The 25334-nt window shown below is 43.5% G+C and overlaps 1 protein-coding gene across 1 annotated transcript in view; it reads right to left on the minus strand.

The window, feature by feature from the left end:
* The window catches only part of znf407 (zinc finger protein 407), a gene marked incomplete at its 5' end in the record, with an annotated part of 224625 nt that extends 200239 nt beyond the window's left edge, over positions 1–24386 (minus strand). Inside the window, 2 exons of the mRNA XM_084336581.1 lie at positions 23606–23759; positions 24371–24386. Coding sequence (XP_084192707.1) covers positions 23606–23759; positions 24371–24386 — 170 coding nt within the window. The remainder of the gene's footprint in view (positions 1–23605; positions 23760–24370) is intronic.
* Between the last annotated feature and the right edge of the window lie 948 nt (positions 24387–25334).

Raw genomic sequence — 25334 nt, forward strand, 5'->3', positions numbered from 1 at the left:
AAGAAGAGGTCGTATTGAAGAAGAGGTTGTATTGAAGAAGAGGTTATATTGAAGAAGAGGTTGTATTGAAGAAGAGGTTGTATTGAAGAAGAGGTTGTATTGAGGAAGAGGTTGTATTGAAGAAGAGGTTGTATTGAAGAAGAGGTTGTATTGAAGAAGAGGTTATATTGAAGAAGAGGTTGTATTGAAGAAGAGGTTGTATTGAAGAAGAGGTTGTATTGAAGAAGAGGTTGTATTGAAGAAGAGGTTGTATTGAAGGTTATATTGAAGAAGAGGTTGTATTGAAGAAGAGGTTGTATTGAAGAAGAGGTTGTATTGAAGAAGAGGTTGTATTGAAGAAGAGGTTGTATTGAAGAAGAGGTTGTATTGAAGGTTATATTGAAGAAGAGGTTGTATTGAAGGTTATATTGAAGAAGAGGTTGTATTGAAGAAGAGGTTGTATTGAAGAAGAGGTTGTATTGAAGAAGAGGTCGTATTGAAGAAGAGGTTGTATTGAAGAAGAGGTTGTATTGAAGAAGAGGTTGTATTGAAGAAGAGGTTGTATTGAGGAAGAGGTTGTATTGAAGAAGAGGTTGTATTGAAGAAGAGGTTGTATTGAAGAAGAGGTTGTATTGAAGAAGAGGTTATATTGAAGAAGAGGTTGTATTGAAGAAGAGGTTGTATTGAAGAAGTGGTTGTATTGAAGAAGAGGTTGTATTGAAGAAGAGGTTGTATTGAAGGTTATATTGAAGAAGAGGTTGTATTGAAGAAGAGGTTGTATTGAAGAAGAGGTTGTATTGAAGAAGAGGTTGTATTGAAGAAGAGGTTGTATTGAAGGTTATATTGAAGAAGAGGTTATATTGAAGAAGAGGTTGTATTGAAGAAGAGGTTGTATTGAAGGTTATATTGAAGAAGAGGTTGTATTGAAGAAGAGGTTGTATTGAAGAAGAGGTTGTATTGAAGAAGAGGTTGTATTGAAGAAGAGGTTATATTGAAGAAGAGGTTGTATTGAAGAAGAGGTTGTATTGAAGAAGAGGTTATATTGAAGAAGAGGTTGTATTGAAGAAGAGGTTGTATTGAAGAAGAGGTTATATTGAAGAAGAGGTTATATTGAAGAAGAGGTTGTATTGAAGAAGAGGTTGTATTGAAGAAGAGGTCGTATTGAAGAAGAGGTTGTATTGAAGAAGAGGTCGTATTGAAGAAGAGGTTGTATTGAGGAAGAGGTTGTATTGAGGAAGAGGTTGTATTGAAGAAGAGGTTGTATTGAGGAAGAGGTCGTATTGAAGAAGAGGTTGTATTGAAGAAGAGGTTGTATTGAGGAAGAGGTCGTATTGAAGAAGAGGTTGTATTGAAGAAGAGGTTGTATTGAGGAAGAGGTTTTACTGAAGAAGAGGTTGTATTGAAGGTTATATTGAAGAAGAGGTTGTATTGAGGAAGAGGTTGTATTGAGGAAGAGGTTGTATTGAAGAAGAGGTTGTATTGAGGAAGAGGTCGTATTGAAGAAGAGGTTGTATTGAAGAAGAGGTTGTATTGAGGAAGAGGTTTTACTGAAGAAGAGGTTGTATTGAAGAAGAGGTTGTATTGAAGAAGAGGTTGTATTGAGGAAGAGGTTGTATTGAAGAAGAGGTTGTATTGAAGAAGAGGTTGTATTGAGGAAGAGGTTGTATTGAAGAAGAGGTTGTATTGAAGAAGAGGTTAGGTCGTATTGAAGAAGAGGTCGTATTGAAGAAGAGGTCGTATTGAAGAAGAGGTTATATTGAAGAAGAGGTCGTATTGAAGAAGAGGTTGTATTGAAGAAGAGGTTATATTGAAGAAGAGGTTGTATTGAAGAAGAGGTTGTATTGAAGAAGAGGTTGTATTGAGGAAGAGGTTGTATTGAAGAAGAGGTTGTATTGAAGAAGAGGTTGTATTGAAGAAGAGGTTATATTGAAGAAGAGGTTGTATTGAAGAAGAGGTTGTATTGAAGAAGAGGTTGTATTGAAGAAGAGGTTGTATTGAAGAAGAGGTTGTATTGAAGGTTATATTGAAGAAGAGGTTGTATTGAAGAAGAGGTTGTATTGAAGAAGAGGTTGTATTGAAGAAGAGGTTGTATTGAAGAAGAGGTTGTATTGAAGAAGAGGTTGTATTGAAGGTTATATTGAAGAAGAGGTTGTATTGAAGGTTATATTGAAGAAGAGGTTGTATTGAAGAAGAGGTTGTATTGAAGAAGAGGTTGTATTGAAGAAGAGGTTGTATTGAAGAAGAGGTCGTATTGAAGAAGAGGTTGTATTGAAGAAGAGGTTGTATTGAAGAAGAGGTTGTATTGAAGAAGAGGTTGTATTGAGGAAGAGGTTGTATTGAAGAAGAGGTTGTATTGAAGAAGAGGTTGTATTGAAGAAGAGGTTGTATTGAAGAAGAGGTTATATTGAAGAAGAGGTTGTATTGAAGAAGAGGTTGTATTGAAGAAGTGGTTGTATTGAAGAAGAGGTTGTATTGAAGAAGAGGTTGTATTGAAGGTTATATTGAAGAAGAGGTTGTATTGAAGAAGAGGTTGTATTGAAGAAGAGGTTGTATTGAAGAAGAGGTTGTATTGAAGAAGAGGTTGTATTGAAGGTTATATTGAAGAAGAGGTTATATTGAAGAAGAGGTTGTATTGAAGAAGAGGTTGTATTGAAGGTTATATTGAAGAAGAGGTTGTATTGAAGAAGAGGTTGTATTGAAGAAGAGGTTGTATTGAAGAAGAGGTTGTATTGAAGAAGAGGTTATATTGAAGAAGAGGTTGTATTGAAGAAGAGGTTGTATTGAAGAAGAGGTTATATTGAAGAAGAGGTTGTATTGAAGAAGAGGTTGTATTGAAGAAGAGGTTATATTGAAGAAGAGGTTATATTGAAGAAGAGGTTGTATTGAAGAAGAGGTTGTATTGAAGAAGAGGTTGTATTGAAGAAGAGGTTTTATTTAAGAAGACACAGTCAAGGCTATTCTTTATATCAGCAAGAAGCTTCTTCGTGTCTTTTATCAGGGATTTTTTTTTATCTTAGCTAGTGTCCTGTTTTATGCTGTGCTCTGCTGGTGGGGGGGGGGGGGGGGCAGTAATCACTCCGCATGATGAAAACAGGATCGATAAGATGATCAGGAAGGCTGGCTCAGTGATTGGTCTTACCCCAGACTCACTTGAGGACACTGTAGAAAAGAGAACAAGGACCAAACTAAAAACGGGTCTGTATTTGAAAGGCCATTACACAGTGTCTCTAACAGACTCAGAAGCTCATTCAGTGCGTGACTAGTGATGCCTCAGTTCTACTGAACGACTCAGAAGGTCTTTGTTCCAGCAGCGGCCATATGTTTTAATGAACGCTTTTAGATGTGGTCCACATCCATAGCACCTTTTAGCTGTTAATCACGTCTCAAATGGCTTCTCGTGGTCTTATTTATTTATTTATTGTGTACTGTGATTGCAATGTCTACATTGTTGTATTGATTGTCGTTTGTATGCGTTGTTTTTAGTGGCAACTGAGTTTCCCCATGGGGATTAATAAAGCCTGTGTAATTTAATCCAATCTCTAGAACGTTTAGTTGCCTCAAACCAAACTGATGCAAACGCACCTAATTCACATTCTATCATTTTAGTTTTTGGTGATATTTCACCAGTTCCTCTTCACAGTTGGACGGAAACACAGTTTGTATGTACTGTTGGGTGAGACGGCTGCCCAGTCGCCGGTTCGATCCCCCACCACTGAAAGTATCCAACGCTACCAAGGAGCCACTAAATCCCTAATCTCGACCGCGCTCCAAACTACGGTAAATTAGCCTACGTGACATTATGTAAATATTGTGATACGATGCATCTATCCTTGCAAAAATAACCCATGAATCATACTTTGCTTGGAGTAGCCGCAGAGTAGCACTGAATAATGTTATTGACTCCTCTGCGCGTGGGTGTCTCTGTGAGCCAGGCCTCCCAGCCAGCACCAAACCACAGCCAAAGTGCTGACACAGGCAGATAAGAACCAGGAAGAAAGGAAGAGATTAAAGAGCAGCTTCATTATCAATAATTAAAGGAAATAATTTATTGTAATGAATCAGAGGTTGGCTTTATCTAGTCTGTATCTCCTGATAACAGCGGTCTCTCTGTCTCTATCCATCTGTCTTTCCTCCCCTGTCGGTCTGTCTCTATCTGTCTCTCTTCCTCTGTGCGTCTGTCTAATTATCTCTCGCTCTGTGTCTCTCTCTCTTCCCCTGTATGTCTCTCTCTCACACACTCTCTCTGTCTGTTTGTCTCTGTTTCTCTCTCACACACACACACACACACACACACACACACACACACACACACACACACACACACACACACACACACACACACACACACACACACACACACACACACACACACACACACACACACACACACACACACACACACACACACACACACACACACACACACACAATCTCTCCTGGTTGGTGTGTGTGTGTGTGTGTTGACCCCTGAGTGTGTGAGCGGCCTGTGGTCTCCGTGTGGTCCATATTGCCACCACGCTGGTACCAGGCATGCCTCTTCCGCCCCCGCTCTCCCCCGTCCGGCCTGGCCCGGCCCAGAACACAGCGTCAGGGCAATATGGCCGCACTGCACGGCATGCTGGGCCACGGCTGCGAGCCCAGAGCCGCGCGCTGCCAAGCCAGATGCCCGCTCTGCCACCCTCTGCCCCTGGCACAGCCAGACTACCTGTGCTGCACCACAGCTATGATTATGGGCACGTCATGGACACACAAACACTTATGTGTGAGCATGTGAACACACACACACACACACACAAACACACAGTATGTGTCAGCACGTGATATACACACAAATATAAATGCACAGAAATATACTGTACATACACACAAATATAGATGCACATAAATATACATACACACACAGTATATGTGAAGAGACAATGCATGGTGTACACACTGCTCCTAACATCGCTGCATTAATTACAGGTGCTGTGAATCATAACACTTTGACTGCAGACGTCATGCTAGCTACTTCTCTGTCTAGGCTCCGTCTGGTTACTCTGAAGCTCACCCACCATAACGATGAATGGAGGCTGTACTGTACTGTACTGTACTCCGGTAGGAAACACTTCCTAAATTAAACTGTTCACAATGAGGTCTGTGGATTATTTTGAGTAACCAGATTATGATTTCTGGAAAGAGACATCGCTTTTCTTTTTGGTTTTTCAAATGTATTTATTGTTATTACCATTCACTCATATTGTATTGGGAGTGAAAACAGACATCTCTACTGCAGATATCCAAAACTAGGCAAATCACCTGGGACTATGTGGACGGAGAGATAGCACTCCGGGTAAGAGGGGGGAATTATGTTTTTCAGAATTTTGGGTGAAATGCCCCTTTAAATAAATAGGTCTCTCTCCTGGCTGTCAGCAGCCCATTTAAAGACTGATGAGTGTATTAGTTCATGCAGTTTATTATTACAAACGTGAAAATGGGGGCCAGTTTTACAATTACCTATGAAAACAGGTACGCGAGACAGGGCGGCCATCTTGTGTTTTGAAACGGCTTCTAATTACATCCAATTGAGCCAAGGTCACAGCTGTCAATCAAGCCCGCTAGCAAACCCCTCCCTGGTTATTAGACTGTTGGTTTAGGTGTCTGTATACTGACCATGCCAACCACAAGCACACACACACACACACGCCTCTCGCCTTTTTGACAAAACACACATGGACAGAGACGTTGGCATGCGTGTGTAAACACACACAAACTCTCTCTCTCTCTCTCTCTCTCTCTCTCTCTCTCTCTCTCTCTCTCTCTCTCTCTCTCTCACACTCAAACAAGTCAACACTTTTACACGTGAACACACAGACAGCAGACAAAAGGACACAGAGCTCTTAACTCCCACTGTGACTGCAGGATGGAGAGGTGGTGTGAGTGAGACCAAGACCCAATTGTGTCACTTTAGAACAGTCTCCTCCTCCTCCTCCTCCTCTCTCTCTATTGTGGCTGAAGTCTTGTCATCTCACCCTGCCCATCTCTCACTTTGTTCTCTCTCTCTCTCTCTCTCTCTCTCTCTCTCTCTCTCTCTCTCTCTCTCTCTCTCTCTCTCTCTCTCTCTCTCTCTCTCTCTCCCTCTCTCTCCTTCCATCCCCCTTGCACTATTTCTCTCTCTCTCTCTCTCTCTCTCTCTCTCTCTCTCTCTCTCTCTCTCTCTCTCTCTCGCACCCACCCACCTAAAATAACCTGTCTCGAAGGCCCCAGACCCAACTCAGTTCAACTGGAGCCCAGTGCTATAAGTACAGCTAGTCCCAACCTCCTCCTCTCTCTCCTCCCTTTGACTAACAGATCTCCCAGTGTTCTAAAAATACCAGGTGAACGAGGCCGTAGAGATGGAGATGAAACTGCCTCAGTGACACTGTCCTGCTGCAATCCATCTCCCTGCCACCTGCCAGACAGCATATGTTAGCAATTGGCTCCCCCTCAACACCCCCCCTCCCCCTAACCCCACCCCCCACCAACCCAACCACCACCACCCCTCAACCCCACCCACACACTGCAAAAAAATAATTTTAACAGGTAAAACTACTCATCTTAACATAAAGGAGCACTTCACTCAAAAATGATCATTTGTATATCAATTACTCACCCTGTGGTGCCTTGAATGTGTCTGTTTGTTCTGAACCTGTTTGTTTGTTTTTAGTCTTTTTGGTGTCCTACTAGATCAATCTAAGAAGTCCGGTCCAGGTTTTCCTTCTCGGGCATGCAGTATCATTATAACACATTGACTGGGGACACTCGGAGCAGCGTGGATTATGTGTTTTGGATATATAATGTTGGATCAATAAACACTATCAATATTTGGAATGGCGATCAGGAATTGGATTAATCTTTTTGCAGGACATCAGATGTGAGGTAAGGACTTTATGTTACGAATCTTGGGTTAATCAGATGTTCCTTTCACCGCCATCGGAGCGCGCGTGTGTGTGTGTGTGTGTGTGTGTGTGTGTGTGTGTGTGTGTGTGTGTGTGTGTGTGTGTGTGTGTGAGGTTCGCGCCGACCAAAGTATGGAGAAGCGATTATTCAGACCCCGCTTCTGTTCGTGCATGAGGACACATATAATATCGATAATCTAGCGTTTATTTGAAAACTATTCATAAATCAAGTGACAAATGGCACGATTTCTAACGAAATACATTGAAGCTCGATTTGCTGGAGTTTATTGAGATGAGACAACGCTCTAGAAATATATTGATATTCATCACGGTATAAAACGGAAATGTATGTATGAAAAGAAATTCTGTTTCGTTGTGCATGTTGACTGGAAGCAACTCATTGACGATCACTGTGTTATTTAGATCTATTGCTATTATATTTGATATATTTTAAGCACTCGCAAATAAGTCCTATCCTACATTGGATAAAGCACTGGCGCTGAAGGGCCACAGCGCCCTCTGCTGTTGGCGCCGGAAGTGTTAACGTCAGTAGAATAAACACAACAAGCAGTAACATTGGGCGGCTAAGTGGCGCAGTGGGCAAGGCGCTCGCCACTAACGCAGGAGATGCTGGGTTCGAGCCCAGATCTCTGCGTTGCTTCCGGCTTGGCTGGTCATTTATACTAATACAATTGGCAGTATTAGGGGGTGGGAAAGCCCGTGGGTGGGGATCGGACGTTGTGGACAGCGACTCCTACAGGTCGGTTGGTGCGCCTGTGCAGCAGAATCAGGAAGTATCGGGGGCAGCGTGAACCTCCCACGCGTTACTCCTCGCCACTGAGAGATCGCGCTGTTCAGGTGAAAAGATGCGACGGATGCCTCCTTGTGTACCGGAGGGGACACGTGATGCAAGGCTTCGTCCACATTGCAGCCGGCCAGTGGGAGGCATGGTCTAACAACGTTCGAGACAGGGGAGGGTAGAATTGGATAATCCGAAATTGGGATGGGAGAAAAAATTGAAAAATGGGGAGAAAAAGTAGATTAAAAAAAAACAAGCAGTAACATTAACTCATTTAGCGCCATTGCTTAATGAGCCAGGGGGCGCTAGAACGCCATCGCTTTAATCAATGGGGAGACTGCGACATTTGCGAGTGCTTAAAATATATCTTATATTATAGCTATGGGTCTAATACACCCGTCGATTGTCAGTGAGTTGCTTCCAGTCAACATGCACTCATCAAGCTAAAATGTACGTCAAATTGCCCTTACCTGTGGCCGGGAGTATTCCAAAAATTATATTCCAATTGTTTGATCGCCATCTGGTATATCCAATGTCCATTTCGTCGACGGCATAATTCACCACAACATATGGATCGGAGATATTTGACGCACTTCAATGGAACCGGGAGAACCGCTCCACTCGGCCGACAAGGAAAAGTGAAACCGGAGACCTGGGGCCGTCCCACAGAGAAAGATACAAGGGTAGAAAGGGTGCTTGATACCACCGTCGAGCGTGATGCGGCCGGTATTGCACTTTTACATTCTCAAGAGGATTCCCCATGTTAACCCCGAGTCCGTGCGCCTGTAATGAATAGAAATATCGAATAAAAGAAATAACGATCGAATAACGTATACGTGGCTGGCGTTCAACGGTTGTCGGACAAACACGTATATAATCGTCGTTGGCGGCCAATGAGTTAACGTTAGTAGAATAAACACAAACATAAGTGCAGTTATAGAAGAAAGAAACTCAATAACAACAATTAAACAAGAACAAGAGTAAACAAGCACAAGAGTAAACTAGAACAAGAGTAAACAAGAACAAGAGTAAACAGAGTAAACTAGAACAAGAGTAAACTAGAACAAGAGTAAACTAGAACAAGAGCAAACAAGAACAAGAGTAAAGAAGAACAAGAGCAAACTAGAACAAGAGTAAACAAGAACAAGAGTAAACAAGAACAAGAGTAAACTAGAACAAGAGTAAACAAGAACAAGAGTAAACTAGAACAAGAGTAAACAAGAACAAGGGTAAACAAGAACAAGAGTAAAGAAGAACAAGAGTAAACAAAAACAAGAGTAAACTAGAACAAGAGTAAACAAGAACAAGAGTAAAGAAGAACAAGAGTAAAGAAGAACAAGAGTAAACAAGAACAAGAGTAAAGAAGAACAAGAGTAAAGAAGAACAAGAGTAAACAAAAACAAGAGTAAACTAGAACAAGAGTAAACAAGAACAAGAGTAAACAAGAACAAGAGTAAAGAAGAACAAGAGTAAACAAAAACAAGAGTAAACTAGAACAAGAGTAAACAAAAACAAGAGTAAAGAAGAACAAGAGTAAACAAGAACAAGAGTAAACTAGAACAAGAGTAAACAAGAACAAGAGTAAAGAAGAACAAGAGTAAAGAAGAACAAGAGTAAACAAAAACAAGAGTAAACTAGAACAAGAGTAAACAAGAACAAGAGCAAACAAGAACAAGAGTAAACAAGAACAAGAGTAAACAAGAACAAGAGTAAACTAGAACAATAGCAAACAAGTGTTATATGAATTAGATCACGCCTAGGGGTGGTTGTTAAGCCTGACGCGCAGCGGAGGGTTGTTAGACCTCCCTAGGCGTGATCTAATTCGTATAACACACAACTTCAAGTGATGTAATGCTTTTATACAATGGCCGAATTCACCCAACCTTATTGCTATACAATAAACACACAGTAATTGAAGCATAATGGAGATTTATTCACAAAACCATCCACAGAAAAAGTAGGTAAAAAAAGATTTATAATTGCCTCTGTGTCTAGAAGCAGAGGGAGGTGCTACAAAGCATGCCATCTAACAACAAACTTCATATAAATCCCGCGATTTATTATTGTTTTGACAATGGGTCATGACAAACCAATTACATAATCCAACATATGTGTAAACAACTAACATATTACAGTTGACTGTATCTTTTTTTAATTATTCGTTACGAATATATCCATATTCCATTGTGTCCGGGACATCCAGTGAAATCGCTTTGTGTGACAGTGTCCTTTTGAAGCAGAGGGAGGTGTAGAGGGAGGTGCAGAGGGAGGTGCTACAAAGCACGCCATCTAACAACAAACTTCATATAAATCCCGCGATTTATTATTGTTTTGACAATGGGCCATGACAAACCAATTACATAATCCAACATATGTGTAACGAACTAATATTACATCGGTCCGCGACCCGATGGTTGGGGACCTCTGCTATAGAGCCACACTCCGTTATGCACAAGTTTACAGACTTTCGGAGCGTGTATATTATTCAATGAGACTGCCAGCCACCTTTTGCGCGACGGAGAAATACAATTTCAATTGTGACGAGAGAAGATCATCTCGCATTTCAGATACAATTTAACACACGGTTCCAAAGATATTAATGTTTTGCGGCAAATTTTCACCCGCAATGGATTTAGGTGCGTCTCATCTCTCCTCTCTCATGTTGTCTGTGCTTCTCCTCTCCGGCACCCGAGACAGAGAGCACTCAGCCAGTGGCCACTCCCCTCAGACAGAGAGCACTCAGCCAGTGGCCACTCCCCTCAGACAGAGAGCACTCAGCCAGTGGCCACTCCCCTCAGACAGAGAGGACTCAGCCAGTGGCCACTCCCCTCAGACAGAGAGCACTCAGCCAGTGGCCACTCCCCTCAGACAGAGAGCACTCAGCCAGTGGCCACTCCCCTCAGACAGAGAGCACTCAGCCAGTGGCCACTCCCCTCAGACAGAGAGCACTCAGCCAGTGGCCACTCCCCTCAGACAGAGAGCACTCAGCCAGTGGCCACTCCCCTCAGACGCAGCGAGGAAAATAATACAGTGGGGCAATCTAACAAGAATTAACGTATTTACAAGTGTGTCAGTGTAATGGTGAAGTCAAGTGCTTTGAGCAGGATAAACTTATAACTTATATTATATATTATGTCACAGTATATAAAAATACCATTTTACTTTTGTGCAGTAACTGAATCTGCCACACCCCCCCCTTCCAACATGCCTGATTGTTATGCATTTTACTCTGCCAATTGGCGACCCAATAAAAACGGGTCCGCGACCCATTTTGGGTTGCGACCCTAAGTTTGGGAAACGCTGAATAGTAGATCCAAGTCTGACAAAAAAGAAAAATTATCGACGGCCATTTTTATAATTTCTTTAAGTCTGCGATTTGTATTTTGTTTCACAATGGGTCATGACAAACCAATGACATAATCCAACATATGTGTAACTAACATATTCCAGTTGACTATCTTTTTTGGGGGATTCGTTCAAAGGCTATTCATACTTCCATTTGTCGATCTATGGCGGACTCATTCAGAAAAAGTTATTCGGTTGTGGGAGGGATCTGGGTTCACGTGGAGTGTGTTATACGAAATAACAATGGCTAACTTGACTGTTTCAGCCAATCAGAATCAAGATATTTGCATGCCATTGTATAATAGCTGTTTGAGATAGCTCTGTTTGCGGTAGCTCTGTTGGCGGTAGCTCTGTTTGAGGTAGCTCTGTTGGCGGTAGCTCTGTTTGAGGTAGCTCTGTTTGAAGTAGCTCTGTTTGAGGTAGCTCTGTTTGAAGTAGCTCTGTTTGAGGTAGCTCTGTTGGCGGTAGCTCTGTTGGCGGTAGCTCTGTTTGAGGTAGCTCTGTTTGAGGTAGCTGTTTGAGGTAGCTGTTTGAGGTAGCTCTGTTTGAAGTAGCTCTGTTTGAGGTAGCTGTTTGAGGTAGCTCTGTTTGAGGTAGCTGTTTGAGGTAGCTCTGTTTGAGGTAGATGTTTGAGGTAGCTTTGTTTGAAGTAGCTCTGTTTGAGGTAGCTGTTTGAGGTAGCTCTGTTTGAGGTAGCTCTGTTGGCGGTAGCTCTGTTTGAGGTAGCTCTGTTGGCGGTAGCTCTGTGCCAATAATTACGTGCTCTAGCAAATGAAAAAAGCTTCCAGACTAAGTATCTTGAGATTAGGCACATAATACATACATTACTGTTGTTTTGAGGAAATCTTAATTTTTTTATCCACTTTTTCTCCTCTTTTTCTATTTTTCTCCCATCCCAATTACCCGCTGTGCCAATTCTCCCCTCCCCTGTCTTGAACGTTGCTCGCATATGCCCCCCACTGGCCGGTTGTAGGGAGGATAGAAGCCTTGCATCACTGGTGGTGGAGGAGGCAATTTCCGTTCTACATTTTCCCCTTGATTTAAGAAAATCATGTTTTTTTAAGAGATTAAATTAGTTGCCGAAATGGAGTTTTTTTGCAGTGGAGCCCCCATCCTCACGACCCCCCCCCCACCACCACCATACACACACAACCCCAACTCTCTCTCTCCCGGGTCCCCAGTTGCTGGTCCAGAACCCCCCCTCTCTTTCTCTCCAACCCCCCAACCCTCTTTCCCCCACGTCCCCTGTTACCTCTCCAGTCTCTGAGTCTGGGCTTTCAAACTGGTGCAGTTATCAATCACCCAGCCAGCACTGTCACAGCAGACTAAACCCACCGGTATACACACACACACACACACACACACACGCACACACGCACACACCCACGCACACACACACACACACACACACACACACACACACACACCTACACACACACACACACACACACACACACACACACACACACACACACATATATATACACACACATACATATACACACACATATATACACACACATACATACACACAGCACACATACATGCACAGACCCCCCACACACATACACAAACATGCATACAAACACTCTCTAACACACACACAAAAACACACATTGATATAGAAATACACATACAACCCAATCAACACAATCACAATATACACATACAAACACATGTATACAACACACAAAATGTACACATACACACACACACATAAACAAACACACAAACACACACAATGAACACACACAATAAAAATCACAAATCATGTCACATGCATGCACACACTTATACACACACATGTCACATGCATGCACACACACACTTATACACACATGTCACATGCATGCACAAACACACTTATACACACACATGTCACATGCACACACACATTTCGTATCCAACTACTCTCTCTCTCTCTCCAGTCTGTCTTTCCTATCTCTCTCTCTCTTGTCTTTCCTCCCTCTATCTCTCTCCGTCTCTCTGTCTCTCTCTCTCTCTCTCTCTGCCTCTCGTCTTCCTCGCCCAAATGTGTTCCACTTAATAAGGCCTCCCTGATGACCTTGTGCTAATTAAGCTGCAGTGTGTTGGAAATATGACGCTTAATTAATGATGAGATAGATTCTGTCTGCAGAAGACTGTCAGAAAAATGATGACACAATGTTTTACAGGTTTAAATAGAACAAACCTTGTGGCCTCCTTCCAGAGGGGAAGAGAGAGAGAGAGAGAGAGAGAGAGAGAGAGAGAGAGAGAGAGAGAGAGAGAGAGAGAGAGAGAGAGAGAGAGAGAGAGAGAGAGAGAGAGAGAGAGAGATAGATGGAGAAAGAGAAAGAGAGGGGGAAAGTGAGAGAGGGAGAAAGAGACAGAGAAAGAGAGCGGGAGAAAGAGAGAGGGAGTGAGAAACAGATGCAGAGAGAGGGAGAAAAGAGAGAGACAGAGAGAGAGAGAGATAATTCCATGGTGGTATTTTGGAGTGTGTGTGTGTGTGTGTGTGTGTGTGTGTGTGTGTGTGTGTGTGTGTGTGTGTGTGTGTGTGTGTGTGTGTGTGTGTGTGTGTGTGTGTGTGTGTGTGCGTGTGTGTGTGTGCGTGTGTGTGTGTGCGTGTGTGTGTGTGTGTGTGTGTGTGTGTGTGTGTGTGCGTGTGTGTGTGCGTGTGTGTGTAGAGGTAATAATGGTGCTGTATGGTAGATGTTTTATGAGGCAGCAGACTGAATGAGTTGCTTTTGGCAGAAACACACACTGGAGGTAAACATTATCAGGTAACACACTGACCTCACTGCCCCATTCATACCCTGGCTTGTGTGTGTGTGCGTGTGCGTGTGTGTGCGTGTGTGTGTGTGTGTGTGTGTGTGTGCGTGCACTGCATATGTACATTTGTGTGCTTGTGTGTCCTCTCCGACCCGTCATCAGTTTGTCCCTTTCTATCACCAAGTCAAGGGCACACAATGTCTACTAAACATGTCAACTAACAATTAGGACTGTCAAGCGATTAAAAAACTGCAGCTAATTAATTACTTTGTGATTAATTAATCTAAATTAATTGCATATATATATGTAACCACTGACTGTCTGTCTTAACACACAGTTTGGCCTACAGCCTGACACGTCAGACCCATGGAACGTACACAAGAAATAAACAAATAATGTTGTAAAAAAAAAAAAAAAATGTAAGCGTAAAATATCAATGTAAGCAAAGGGAATTAAATGTGTTGATAACTGTTGCCAATATGTTTTATGACATCCATTTGCATATCCACATATCATGCATATAATACATATCCACAAGCTGTCAGACAGCAATTGGATTGACATTAGCATCACAGACATAAATAGAGCTCTGACGTAAGTCAGATGAGCATATTAAGCCATACTACTTTATGGATCCATGATAGGTTCGAAATGAAAAGAGTATGTACAAGAATACACTTCTTAAGAGAGCTGCACTGGCTTCGCATTGCCGCACAAATACGCTTCAAGGTCCTTGACCTGGCATACCCTGCAGCGAAGAGAACGGCTCCCGCCTACCTCCGGTCAATTCGTCTCTAACGACACACCCTCAAGACCCGTACTCTCTGCATCTTCTGGCCACCTGAGACCTACTCCTATCAGAGCTCCTGGGGAGGGCATCAAGGGGCAGTTGACTATTCTCCGTCCTTGCTCCACAATGATGGAATGAACTTCCCACCAGTCAGGACAGCCGAAACCCGCCCAATTTTCAAAGGAATCTACCTTGCCTATATTATTGCCTACTATGCTAATATGCACTCAAGTCTGTAGCACTCAAGTTCAACACTGTTTTTGACGAACACTGTTACTTACCCATAGCTGCCAGAGTTGTACCCTTCATGCTGACTTGTTGTACAGAACTTGTGAGTCACTTTGGATAAAAGCGTCAGCTAAATGACTAAATGTAAATGTACTAATTTCCCGGTTTGCATACAGTGGAAAATCCTGAAAAAGAATGTGCGGGTTGTGAGCACTTACTGTGCTAGTTTAGACAATAATTACCAGGGAAAGGTATAAACACACAGTCACAACATATGTTGGATGCTTATGTTATGAAGAGGAGTGATTTTTCACCTGAATTGAGAGCCGTGCCTGCTATCGAGGCAGCCTGAAACGTTAGGGAAGAAATGGTGAAAGTATTTTATTTTCCTTGAGAGGACAAAGCCACCATTGCATTTTACTGTCAGTAACAGATTCCCAACTGAAGGGACTATAATGTGGACTCGCTGTGGATTCAGGAACTGTGGAGTATATGCTTTTTGTGGTTAACTTTCTATCCTTGTGTTATGAAGAGGAGCTATTTTTCAACTGAATTGAAAGGCTTGCCTGCTATCGAGGCAGTGGATATAAGCAACTAACGCTACCTTGTCCTCCACACGTCCTTCTAACGTTACTCAAGGAAACAAATGAAAGCATATAAAAGTATGGAGGAAAACGGTTGAACTCAGTACCAAAGTCCACAATTGAGAGATTGGTTTTCACCACCACCACTACTACTATTACTACTGTACTACTACGACTACTACTACTACTACTACTACTACTACTACTACTACTACTACTACTACTACTACTACTACTACTACTATTACTACTACTACTACTACTATTACTACTACTACTACTACTACTACTACTATTACTACTACTATTACTACTACTACTACTACTACTACTACTACTACTACTATTACTACTACTACTACTACTACTACTACTATTACTACTACTATTACTACTACTACTACTACTACTACTACTACTACTACTACTACTACTACTACTACTACTACTACTACTATTACTACTACTACTACTACTACTACTACTATTACTACTACTATTACTACTACTACTACTACTACTACTACTACTACTACTACTACTACTACTATTACTACTACCACCACTAACACTACCACCACATCACATCACTGCAACCACCACTCCAAAAAGAAAGTAAAAACGCAAAGCCGCTCCCCTTCTCTTGTAGTGTTGTTCGTCTTCAGACGGGTGTGTGGCTGAAAACAGAAATACAGAGGCTTGGATGTGATGATTTGTCTGGTCTCTAATCCAGATGAACAGCTGACAGTAGGAATCCAGTCGATAATGTCTTGCGTTTTCTCTGCGCGAGGCACGCAGTCGGCCCGCAGCGCTTAAATATCTGAAGCCGCTTGTCATATCTAATACAGAGTGTTGTCAAAAGTATCAATTTGGTAGAGGGGTAATGAAAAAGCTGCTCTCGTCTCTCTGCTGTAGCAAGTTGTTTGACAGACTGAGAAGTGTTTAACGTCACGTTCACAACTCCATCTCTTTACTCTCGTCTTTCTGTCTTTCTTTCTTTCTCTCTCTCTCTCTCTCTCTCTCTCCCTCTCCCTCTCTCTCTCTCTCTCTCTCTCTCTCTCTCACACACACATTGACAGCAGGGATCTGCCTCTGACAGACAGGGCCAGATAGTAAAACTTAGAAGTACACAAACACAAAAACACACAAACACATACTGACACACACTGACACATACGCTAAAAATGGTAAGAGCGGCATCACTCATCCTTAATTCAAGGCGGAGGAAGGGGGGTTGGGGTGGGGGGGGGCAGAAAGTGAGATGAGGGAGGAAGTGAGATCCAGTTTGACAGAAAGACAGGATGTGTGTAGAAATAGACAGAAGGAGTGAAAAGTCATTTCATACATTAGGCAGAGGGACCCATTAAAAACAGCTCCCTGCGCAGCACACAGTGAGTTCCCAACACAGTTATTATCGGAAAGACTGGAGGGCTATAGGTTTTCAACCCGGGCTTAAGATGTCCGACCACAGCCCAGAGGACCAACAGGGTTAAGATGTCCGACCACAGCCCAAAGGACCAACAGGGTTAAGATGTCCGACCACAGCCCAGAGGACCAACAGGGTTAAGATGTCCGACCACAGCCCAGAGGACCAACAGGGTTAAGATGTCCGACCACAGCCCAAAGGACCAACAGGGTTAAGATGTCCGACCACAGCCCAGAGGACCAACGGGGGTTAAGATGTCCGACCACAGCCCAGAGGACCAACGGGGGTTAAGATGTCCGACCACAGCCCAGAGGACCAACGGGGGTTAAGATGTCCGACCACAGCCCAGAGGACCAACGGGGGTTAAGATGTCCGACCACAGCCCAGAGGACCAACGGGGGTTAAGATGTCCGACCACAGCCCAGAGGACCAACAGGGTTAAGATGTCCAACCACAGCCCAGAGGACCAACAGGGTTAAGATGTCCGACCACAGCCCAGAGGACCAACAGGGTTAAGATGTCCGACCACAGCCCAGAGGACCAACGGGGTTAAGATGTCCTACCACAGCCCAGAGGACCAACAGGGTTAAGATGTCCGACCACAGCCCAGAGGACCAACGGGGTTAAGATGTCCGACCACAGCCCAGAGGACCAACAGGGTTAAGATGTCCGACCACAGCCCAGAGGACCAACAGGGGTTAAGATGTCCGACCACAGCCCAGAGGACCAACGGGGGTTAAGATGTCCGACCACAGCTCAGAGAACCAACAGGGTTAAGATGTCCGACCACAGCCCAGAGGACCAACAGGGTTAAGATGTCCGACCACAGCCCAGAGGACCAACAGGGTTAAGATGTCCGACCACAGCCCAGAGGACCAACGGGGGTTAAGATGTCCGACCACAGCCCAGAGGACCAACAGGGTTAAGATGTCCGACCACAGCCCCAAGTCAAGTCAAGTCAAGAGTTTTATTTGTCACGGCATACAAGCATACAGTGAAATGCGGGTGGTCATGCCCGCAGCGATTGTGCAATAATACAAGTAATAAGAATAAGACATAACAGGTATAATGTACATAGAGTTTACAAAAAGCATGGTAAAAGGTTAAGGTTTAGATGGTTAAGATTAAGATGTCCCACCACAGCCCAGAGGATCAACGGGCGTGTGCAGCGTCGTTGATCACATGCCCTCGTGCAATGAGTACATTGAAACTAGCTTAAATACCATCGAGACCCAGAACATGGATTCAATTCCTTCAACTGCCCACAGGCATCAGTTATAAGGCCACTCCCATCTTCGTGAGAGGAGATTCCTAATTCCTCAGCCAGTTTCGTTCCAGGGTGAAATCTGTTCCTACCCCCAACCCTGCAGGTTGAAAAAGCCCTCAGCTCTGGGCGGCTAAGTGGCGCAGTGGGCAAGGCGCTCGCCACTAATGCAGGAGCTGCTGGGTTCGAGCCCAGCTCTCGGCATTGCTACCAGCTTGGCAGGTCGTTCATACTAACGCAATTGGCAGTGTTAGGGGTGGGAAGCAGGTGGGTGGGGATCGGACGTTGTGGACAGCGACTCCTACAGGTCGGTTGGTGCACCTGCGCAGCAGAATCAGGAAGCAACAGGGGCGGCGTGACCCTCCCACGCAGACCCTCACCGCTGAGAGATTGCGCTGTGCAGGTGAAAAGATGCAACGGCTGCCTCCTCGTGTACCGGAGGGGACACGTGATGCAAGGCTTCGTCCACATTGCAGCCGGCCTGTGGGAGGCATGGCCTAACAGCATTCGAGACAGGGGAGGGTAGAATTGGATGATACGAAATTGGGATGGGAGAAAAAGTAGATAAAAAAAAAAAAAAAAAAAACTCAGCTCTGAACTCGGCAGAATCTGCACCTGGCTCGCTGATAACAAACTATCATTACACCTGGGTAAAACAGAGTCCATTCTCTTTGTATCAAATAACAAACTCAGCAAGGCCAACGGCTTCTCTGTTACAGTGGGTGACAATATTGTCACAATGAAATTACATACCTGGGCTCCATCCTAGAGGCAAATCTTTCCTGTGACAAAATGGCAACCAATGTAATAAAAAAAGTCAACCAACGAACAAGATTCTTGTACCGGATCTCCTCTCTGGTAAGCAAGAATACACTGAAGACTCTAACAGGAGCACTCATTCAAGGGTACTACAACTATGCTTGCACCTCATGGTACCAAAGCACCTAAAAGGCACTAAAAACAAGACTACAAACATCACAAAACATCCTGGTCAGACTACTGCTCGACCTTAGTCCTAAAATCCACCTCACCCCTGTCCATTTTGACATCCTAGGATGGCTTATAGTAGACGACAGAGTACAGCAGCTTGCAATGGGCCTTGTCTACAAGATACACTATACCACTAAGATACCCATGTACATGTCGAAATACTTCCCAAAGGTCAGTGAATTCCACGACCACAACACCAGAGGGAGTTCCACAAATCGTGATCAACCCAGATTCAGCACAAACAAGGGACTAAACACGTTTCGCAATTAGGCCACAACAATGTGGAACACCCTACCCACTGCCGTAAAATAATGTGAATCCCTACCCACCTTCAAAACCGTCCTCAAAGAGCACCTACGATTCGAAACTGGCCCCCATAAATATCCAAACCCCCATTCCCCCCACCCACCAAACCCGCCCTTCTGATGTACAGTTTCCTCCCCCTCGAATGTATATCGTTTCTGTTAGGATCTCTGTTAAACAGTACTGTATATTTGTATATCTTGTATGTCATAAATGTAACAGTACTGTATATCTGTATGTCATAAATGTGAATGAATGAATGAATGAAAACTTTATTTAACAGATTGCAGAATGACTTCACCTGACAGCGAGGAGTCTCACTGGGGGAATGTAACGTGTGCAGAGGTTCACACTATTTCCCCCGATCCCCTCCCTGCTGAACAGGCGCCCCGACCGACCAGTAGGAATCGCAGTTTACAACGACCAGGACACATACCCCACCGGCTTCCCACCCGCTAACACTGCCAATTGTGTTAGTAGGGACAACTGACCAAGCCGGAGGTACCGCTGACAGCTGGATTCGATCTGCGCTAGTAGGCGAGTGCATTCTCCACTGCGCTACCCAGCCGCCCCATGTTACAGTTTTTTATTAGTGCTGTCAAACGATTAAAATATTTAACTCGATTAATCGCATGATTGTCCATAGTTAACTCGCGATTAATCGCAAATTAATCGCATTTTTTTTTTTACCTTAATTAAACAGATATTTTTCAAGTTCCAAGTTTTAATACTCTTATCAACATGCGAGTCAACAAATGCTTGCTTTGTGCAGCCATTTAACACAAAAGGATGACCCTCATGCATTGCAAATTTGCATCAAATTCAAAACAGAGTGATGCACAAAATAACTTAAAAGAAAATAATAATTTAAAACAATGAATAAAGTGTGCATGAAATAATAGGGGAAAGAAAACGTTAGGAACTTGTTACATTCACACACACAAGGGCTGATTAATCACACACCCCCCTCTCTCCCTCACACACACACTCTCCCAGCTCTTTTTCTCTTTTGCCCCTTCCTCATCTCTCTCACCCCCCTCTCTCTCTATATCTCACACACACACACACACACACACACACACACACACACACACACACACACACACACACACACACACACACACACACACACACACACACACACACACACACACACACACACACACATCAGAAACAAACATAGTATCAATGAGAGCATCAATAATACACCTGAGTGAAGTCTAGTTAAAAAAAAAAAAAAAAAAAAAAAAAAAAATTTAGTTAATCTTGAGTTAAAAAAATTTGTGGCATTAATAGAATCGGGAGTTAACGCGATATTAACGCGATATATTTGACAGCCTTATTTTTTATATAATGTTAGTTTCTCATGTTAGTTTCAATCTGGAAGTAGGGATTGATTGATTGATTGACAATTTTATTAACAGATTGCAGAATGGGTACAATACAGTACGGCTCAATACACACAATTGTTAAGGGTAGGCAGACCAGAGAAAGACTTTCGTCTTGTTTACATCAGGGTCCCCCATTGTCATGATATATATATATATCTGTATGTTATGTATGTCCTAAATGTCATTATGAATTGAAAATGGGGGACCCTGATGTGAACAAGACGAAAATCTTTCTCTGGTCTGCATCCTCTTAACAATTGTGTGTATTGAGCCGTACTGTATTGTACCCATTCTGCAATCTGTTAATAAAATTGTCAATCAATCAATCCCTACTTCCAGATTGAAACTAACATGAGAAACTAACATTATATAAAAAACTGTAACATGGGGCGGCTGGGTAGCGCAGTGGAGAATGCACTCGCCTACTAGCGCAGATCGAATCCAGCTGTCAGCGGTACCTCCGGCTTGGTCAGTCGTCCCTACTAACATAATTGGCAGTGTTAGCGGGTGGGAAGCCGGTGGGGTATGTGTCCTGGTCGTTGTAAACTGCGATTCCTACTGGTCGGTCGGGGCGCCTGTTCAGCAGGGAGGGGATCTGGGGGAAATAGTGTGAACTTCTGCACACGTTACATTCCCCCAGTGAGACTCCTCGCTGTCAGGTGAAAAGAAGCGGCTGGCCACTCCACATGTATCGGAGGAGGCATGTGGTAGTTCTACACCCTCCCCAGGCCGACAGTGCAATGCAATGCGCGCAACGACCAGGAAAAGACCAGGAAGGGAATTGGCATAACGACTAAATTGGGATGGGAGAAAAATACAGAAAAAGTGGGGGGGGGGAAAAACAAAACAAAAAAACTGTAACATCTAACTGTCGTCGTATGTACAGTCAGTTTGTGATATGTGCAACCATTTCCACCACATATCTTTTCAGGCTGATATGTACAGATACGTACAGTTAGCATTATACATGGCTAGCTAGCAAGATGGCCACCCTTTGCTAGCTAATGGTAAGGTATGTAATAATAATAATGACTTGGATTTATATAGCGCTCTTCACTGACCCAGAGCGCTTCACAGAGTCCATTATTAGTTCATACACAGTCATACCGGTGGTGGTAAGCTGCAATTGCAGCCAGAGCTGCCCTGAGGCAGACTCACGGAAGCGTGGTGAATAATCATCGCCTACGGCCCCTCCGACCACCACCAACATTCATTCACATGCATACACATTCATACGAGGCAAGTAGGTTAAGTGTCTTGCCCAAGGACACAACGGCAGTGGGATGGACATGGGCTTGAGCGGGATTCGAACCACCAACCCTTCGATCATTGGACGACCCGCTCTACCCCTGAGCCACGCCGCCCCACGTAGCTAACAGTAAGCTAGTTAGCGAATGGTAAACTAGTTAGCTAACACTAGCTTCTCTGTAGCTAGTGTTGTTAGCGACATTATAACTGCTACTACTCCTCTGTAGCTAGTGTTGTTGTTAGTAACGTGCTAACTGCTACTACTCCTCATTGCCATTTGAAAAATATTAGGAGTCCATTGTTTAACTTAACGTTACATGGCCAGATTCAGCAGAGGGACACTGTCGTCTGTAGATTTATCAAAGAGCAGGTGTCAGTTCTTCCCCCTCAAATGTATATACTCTCTTTTAGAAACTCTGTATGTATTTGTATGTTGTGTATGTCATAAATGTTACGATTAATTGAAAATGGGGGACCCTGATGTAAACAAGACAAACGTCTTTCTCTGGTCTGCATCCCCTTAAAGGGGAACTATCTTATAAATGGCCTTTTTGAGTGTTTAGCATTGTTTCCTAGCTATGTGAACTTATATTAATATGATCTATGTCTCAAAATTCTCATATTGGCGCATTCTTCCAATTCTCCTCTCACAATATTCACCCTCACTGAACTGAGTCGTTTGAAAATGTGCCTATATGTGATGTCATATAGTCACTGCTGCATGTTAATGTTCAGGCGAACACGACGCGGCGCAGTGGTTTAGGAGCCCAGGCTCAAAACAGCTCGAGATCTTGAGGTAGAAAAATGCTGTTTTTGAGGACTTGATTAGAAATACAAAACAATGAATAAAAAAATATATATATATTACAGAGGTGTTCCATAGACTCACAGGAATTGTGTAAAAGTGCCCAAATAGTGAAAGAAATAGTAAAATTGTTCCCCTTTAACAATTGTGTGTATTGAGCTGTACTGTATTGTACCCATTCTGCAATCTGTTAATAAAGTTTTCAATCAATCGGTCACTACAATGATCCACGTTCAAACTAGCATTAGTTAGTACAGCCAATCAAAGTTGAATGAGTTGGGATAATCTGTAGCTGAGGACAGTCACGCACCGTTCACGTTGGAAAGCAATGATACTACCGAAGGAAACCATCGCAAGTATCTTGGATGATACAGTACATTTGCACTGCGAGTTTGTTGAAATGACTCTGTTTCAGCAGCGGCAGCTCTGTTGTATTACTGATGCTTCCCTAATGTCAGATTTCTCTTATGGTCATTAGGCATAACGTTACTACTGTCAATGGTTCTTACTGCAAACAATGTTTTTACTAAGCATGTTAAGCCTGGCTTTTAATGTTTAACCACCTAATATATATATTTTTTTGTACATGCGGTTAAACATCAGTGGAATTAAACACAAAGCACATCCCTTGTAAAATGTCCGGTGTAACTGGTAACACCGGTGTTGTCATGAGTCCTCCCTCACCGTGGAGTCCCTAATTAATACCATACTGTACCAAAAAATAAAATCATGTGCTGGTGTGACCAACTGAACGTGAAAGGTTGAGTCCCAGGTGAGTAGCTTACCTCTCCTTAGGCTGTCCGACTGCATGCTTCCCCAGCAGGTGGGTGATAAGGTGCTTCTTCATGACAAAGGCCCACCTACACACAAGAACACACAGAGGAGCCAGGGTTAACCACACAGTAAGGTGAATAAAAGAGTTAAATATAACACCAGATGCTGTTCAGTCAAAAAAAAAAAAGGATAAATATTATATGAAGGTCAACAAAAGGTCATCTGGAGAAACTGTCTTGGTGGTCTGATATTGAGGCGTCATACACACAACAATGTGAATGGACCTGACTGCAATTAAGGTCAAAGTCTGATGAACCTGTTTACGTGATTCTACAAAATGACAATTCTCTTAATGATCCTGTTTATATATGTGTGACAGTGGCTCAGGAGGTAGAGCGGTCGTCTCGGTAATCGGAAGGTTCCCGATTTGATTCCGGCTCCTACTGGCAGCGTATCGGAGTGTCCTTGAGCAAGACACTTAACCCCTAACTGCTCCTGATGAGCAAGTTGACACCTTGAATGGTCGCCTCCGCCATATGAATGTGAGTGTCTGCCAGCCTACGCTGTCTCATAGACACCACCCGCCAGGACGTTCCCGTGGAGCACGAGGAGTGCTCCTGCTCGCACCTGTCGAACATTCCTGTATTGTTTACCCTGTCTGCATGGTACCTATTGCCACCTGGAATATTAAACCAACCTAAACCGCTCCATTCTCTCTCCATTGTGTTCTGCTATTGGGCTCCAGTTTAACGCTACCCTAACACTAACTCCCTAACGTTTCAGGGAGAGCATGTTTATGGCTACATGATGACATCACGACATTCAGCCATCAGCCTCCTGAATAAGCAACAGAATAAATAGAACAACCCAAGTAGCCCGTTTGGTACAAAGAGACGACGTGAACTGCTCAGAGAACATCAAAGGCAAATCAAGTGTGACTGCTTCTCTAGCCGGTGGCTCGTCATGAGAGACAGATGCGCCGCGTCGGTGCCCGCGGTTTGAATACTTCCCTCGCGGTGTTGGCCGCTGGTGTACCGGTATGTGGGGCATATCTGTTCTATACATTATCCTGGTTATATAATATGGTTCCAAACTGCAGCGATGGCTTTCTCTGTAGCAGGTCGACAAATGCAACCAATCTGTGCACCTTGCCTTCTGGGATGAGGAGATGCATTGCAGACACGACCGGTGGGGGACGGGTGGTCTTGGATCTCAGCTGCAGAGTGGGGAGAAAATTATGTATAATGGGAACAGCAGACCAGCCAACTGCCTTCACGTCACACTCTCGCCGTAGGTCCGACCCGTTGTGCAAGATGATGATAGGTAAATGCGTGTGTCATTCCTTCCGCGAACAGAGCAGCAGATCGTATCGAGGCACCCGCTCGCGGTGCGTATCTCTGAAGACACACGCGACACATCCCTCAAATGATAGGCTCTATCGACGAGATGACGAAATCTTCGGATGGTTATAGAGATTTTATCAAACAACAGCCTTTTATGTGCTACGAGCGGTAGGCTAGGGGGTGACAAATCTTTGTAAGGGTTAAATAATTACCCATTTAACACATTATCGTTATTGATCCAGGCCAACTGGCCTAGTCATGTGATTGTTCTCATTAACATAATCTGAGTATGATGTTTACATGGCTTGTGCCATACTTAGATTACTGTCTCGTCGCATTATTGCTGTGTATGTAAACTTAGCCACAACAGTTACCCCCTCTAGTCAATTAGTCCACT

The sequence above is a fragment of the Notolepis coatsorum genome (genome assembly GCF_963971535.1).
Source record: "Notolepis coatsorum genome assembly, chromosome: 19".
NCBI classification, from domain to species: Eukaryota; Metazoa; Chordata; class Actinopteri; order Aulopiformes; family Paralepididae; genus Notolepis; species Notolepis coatsorum.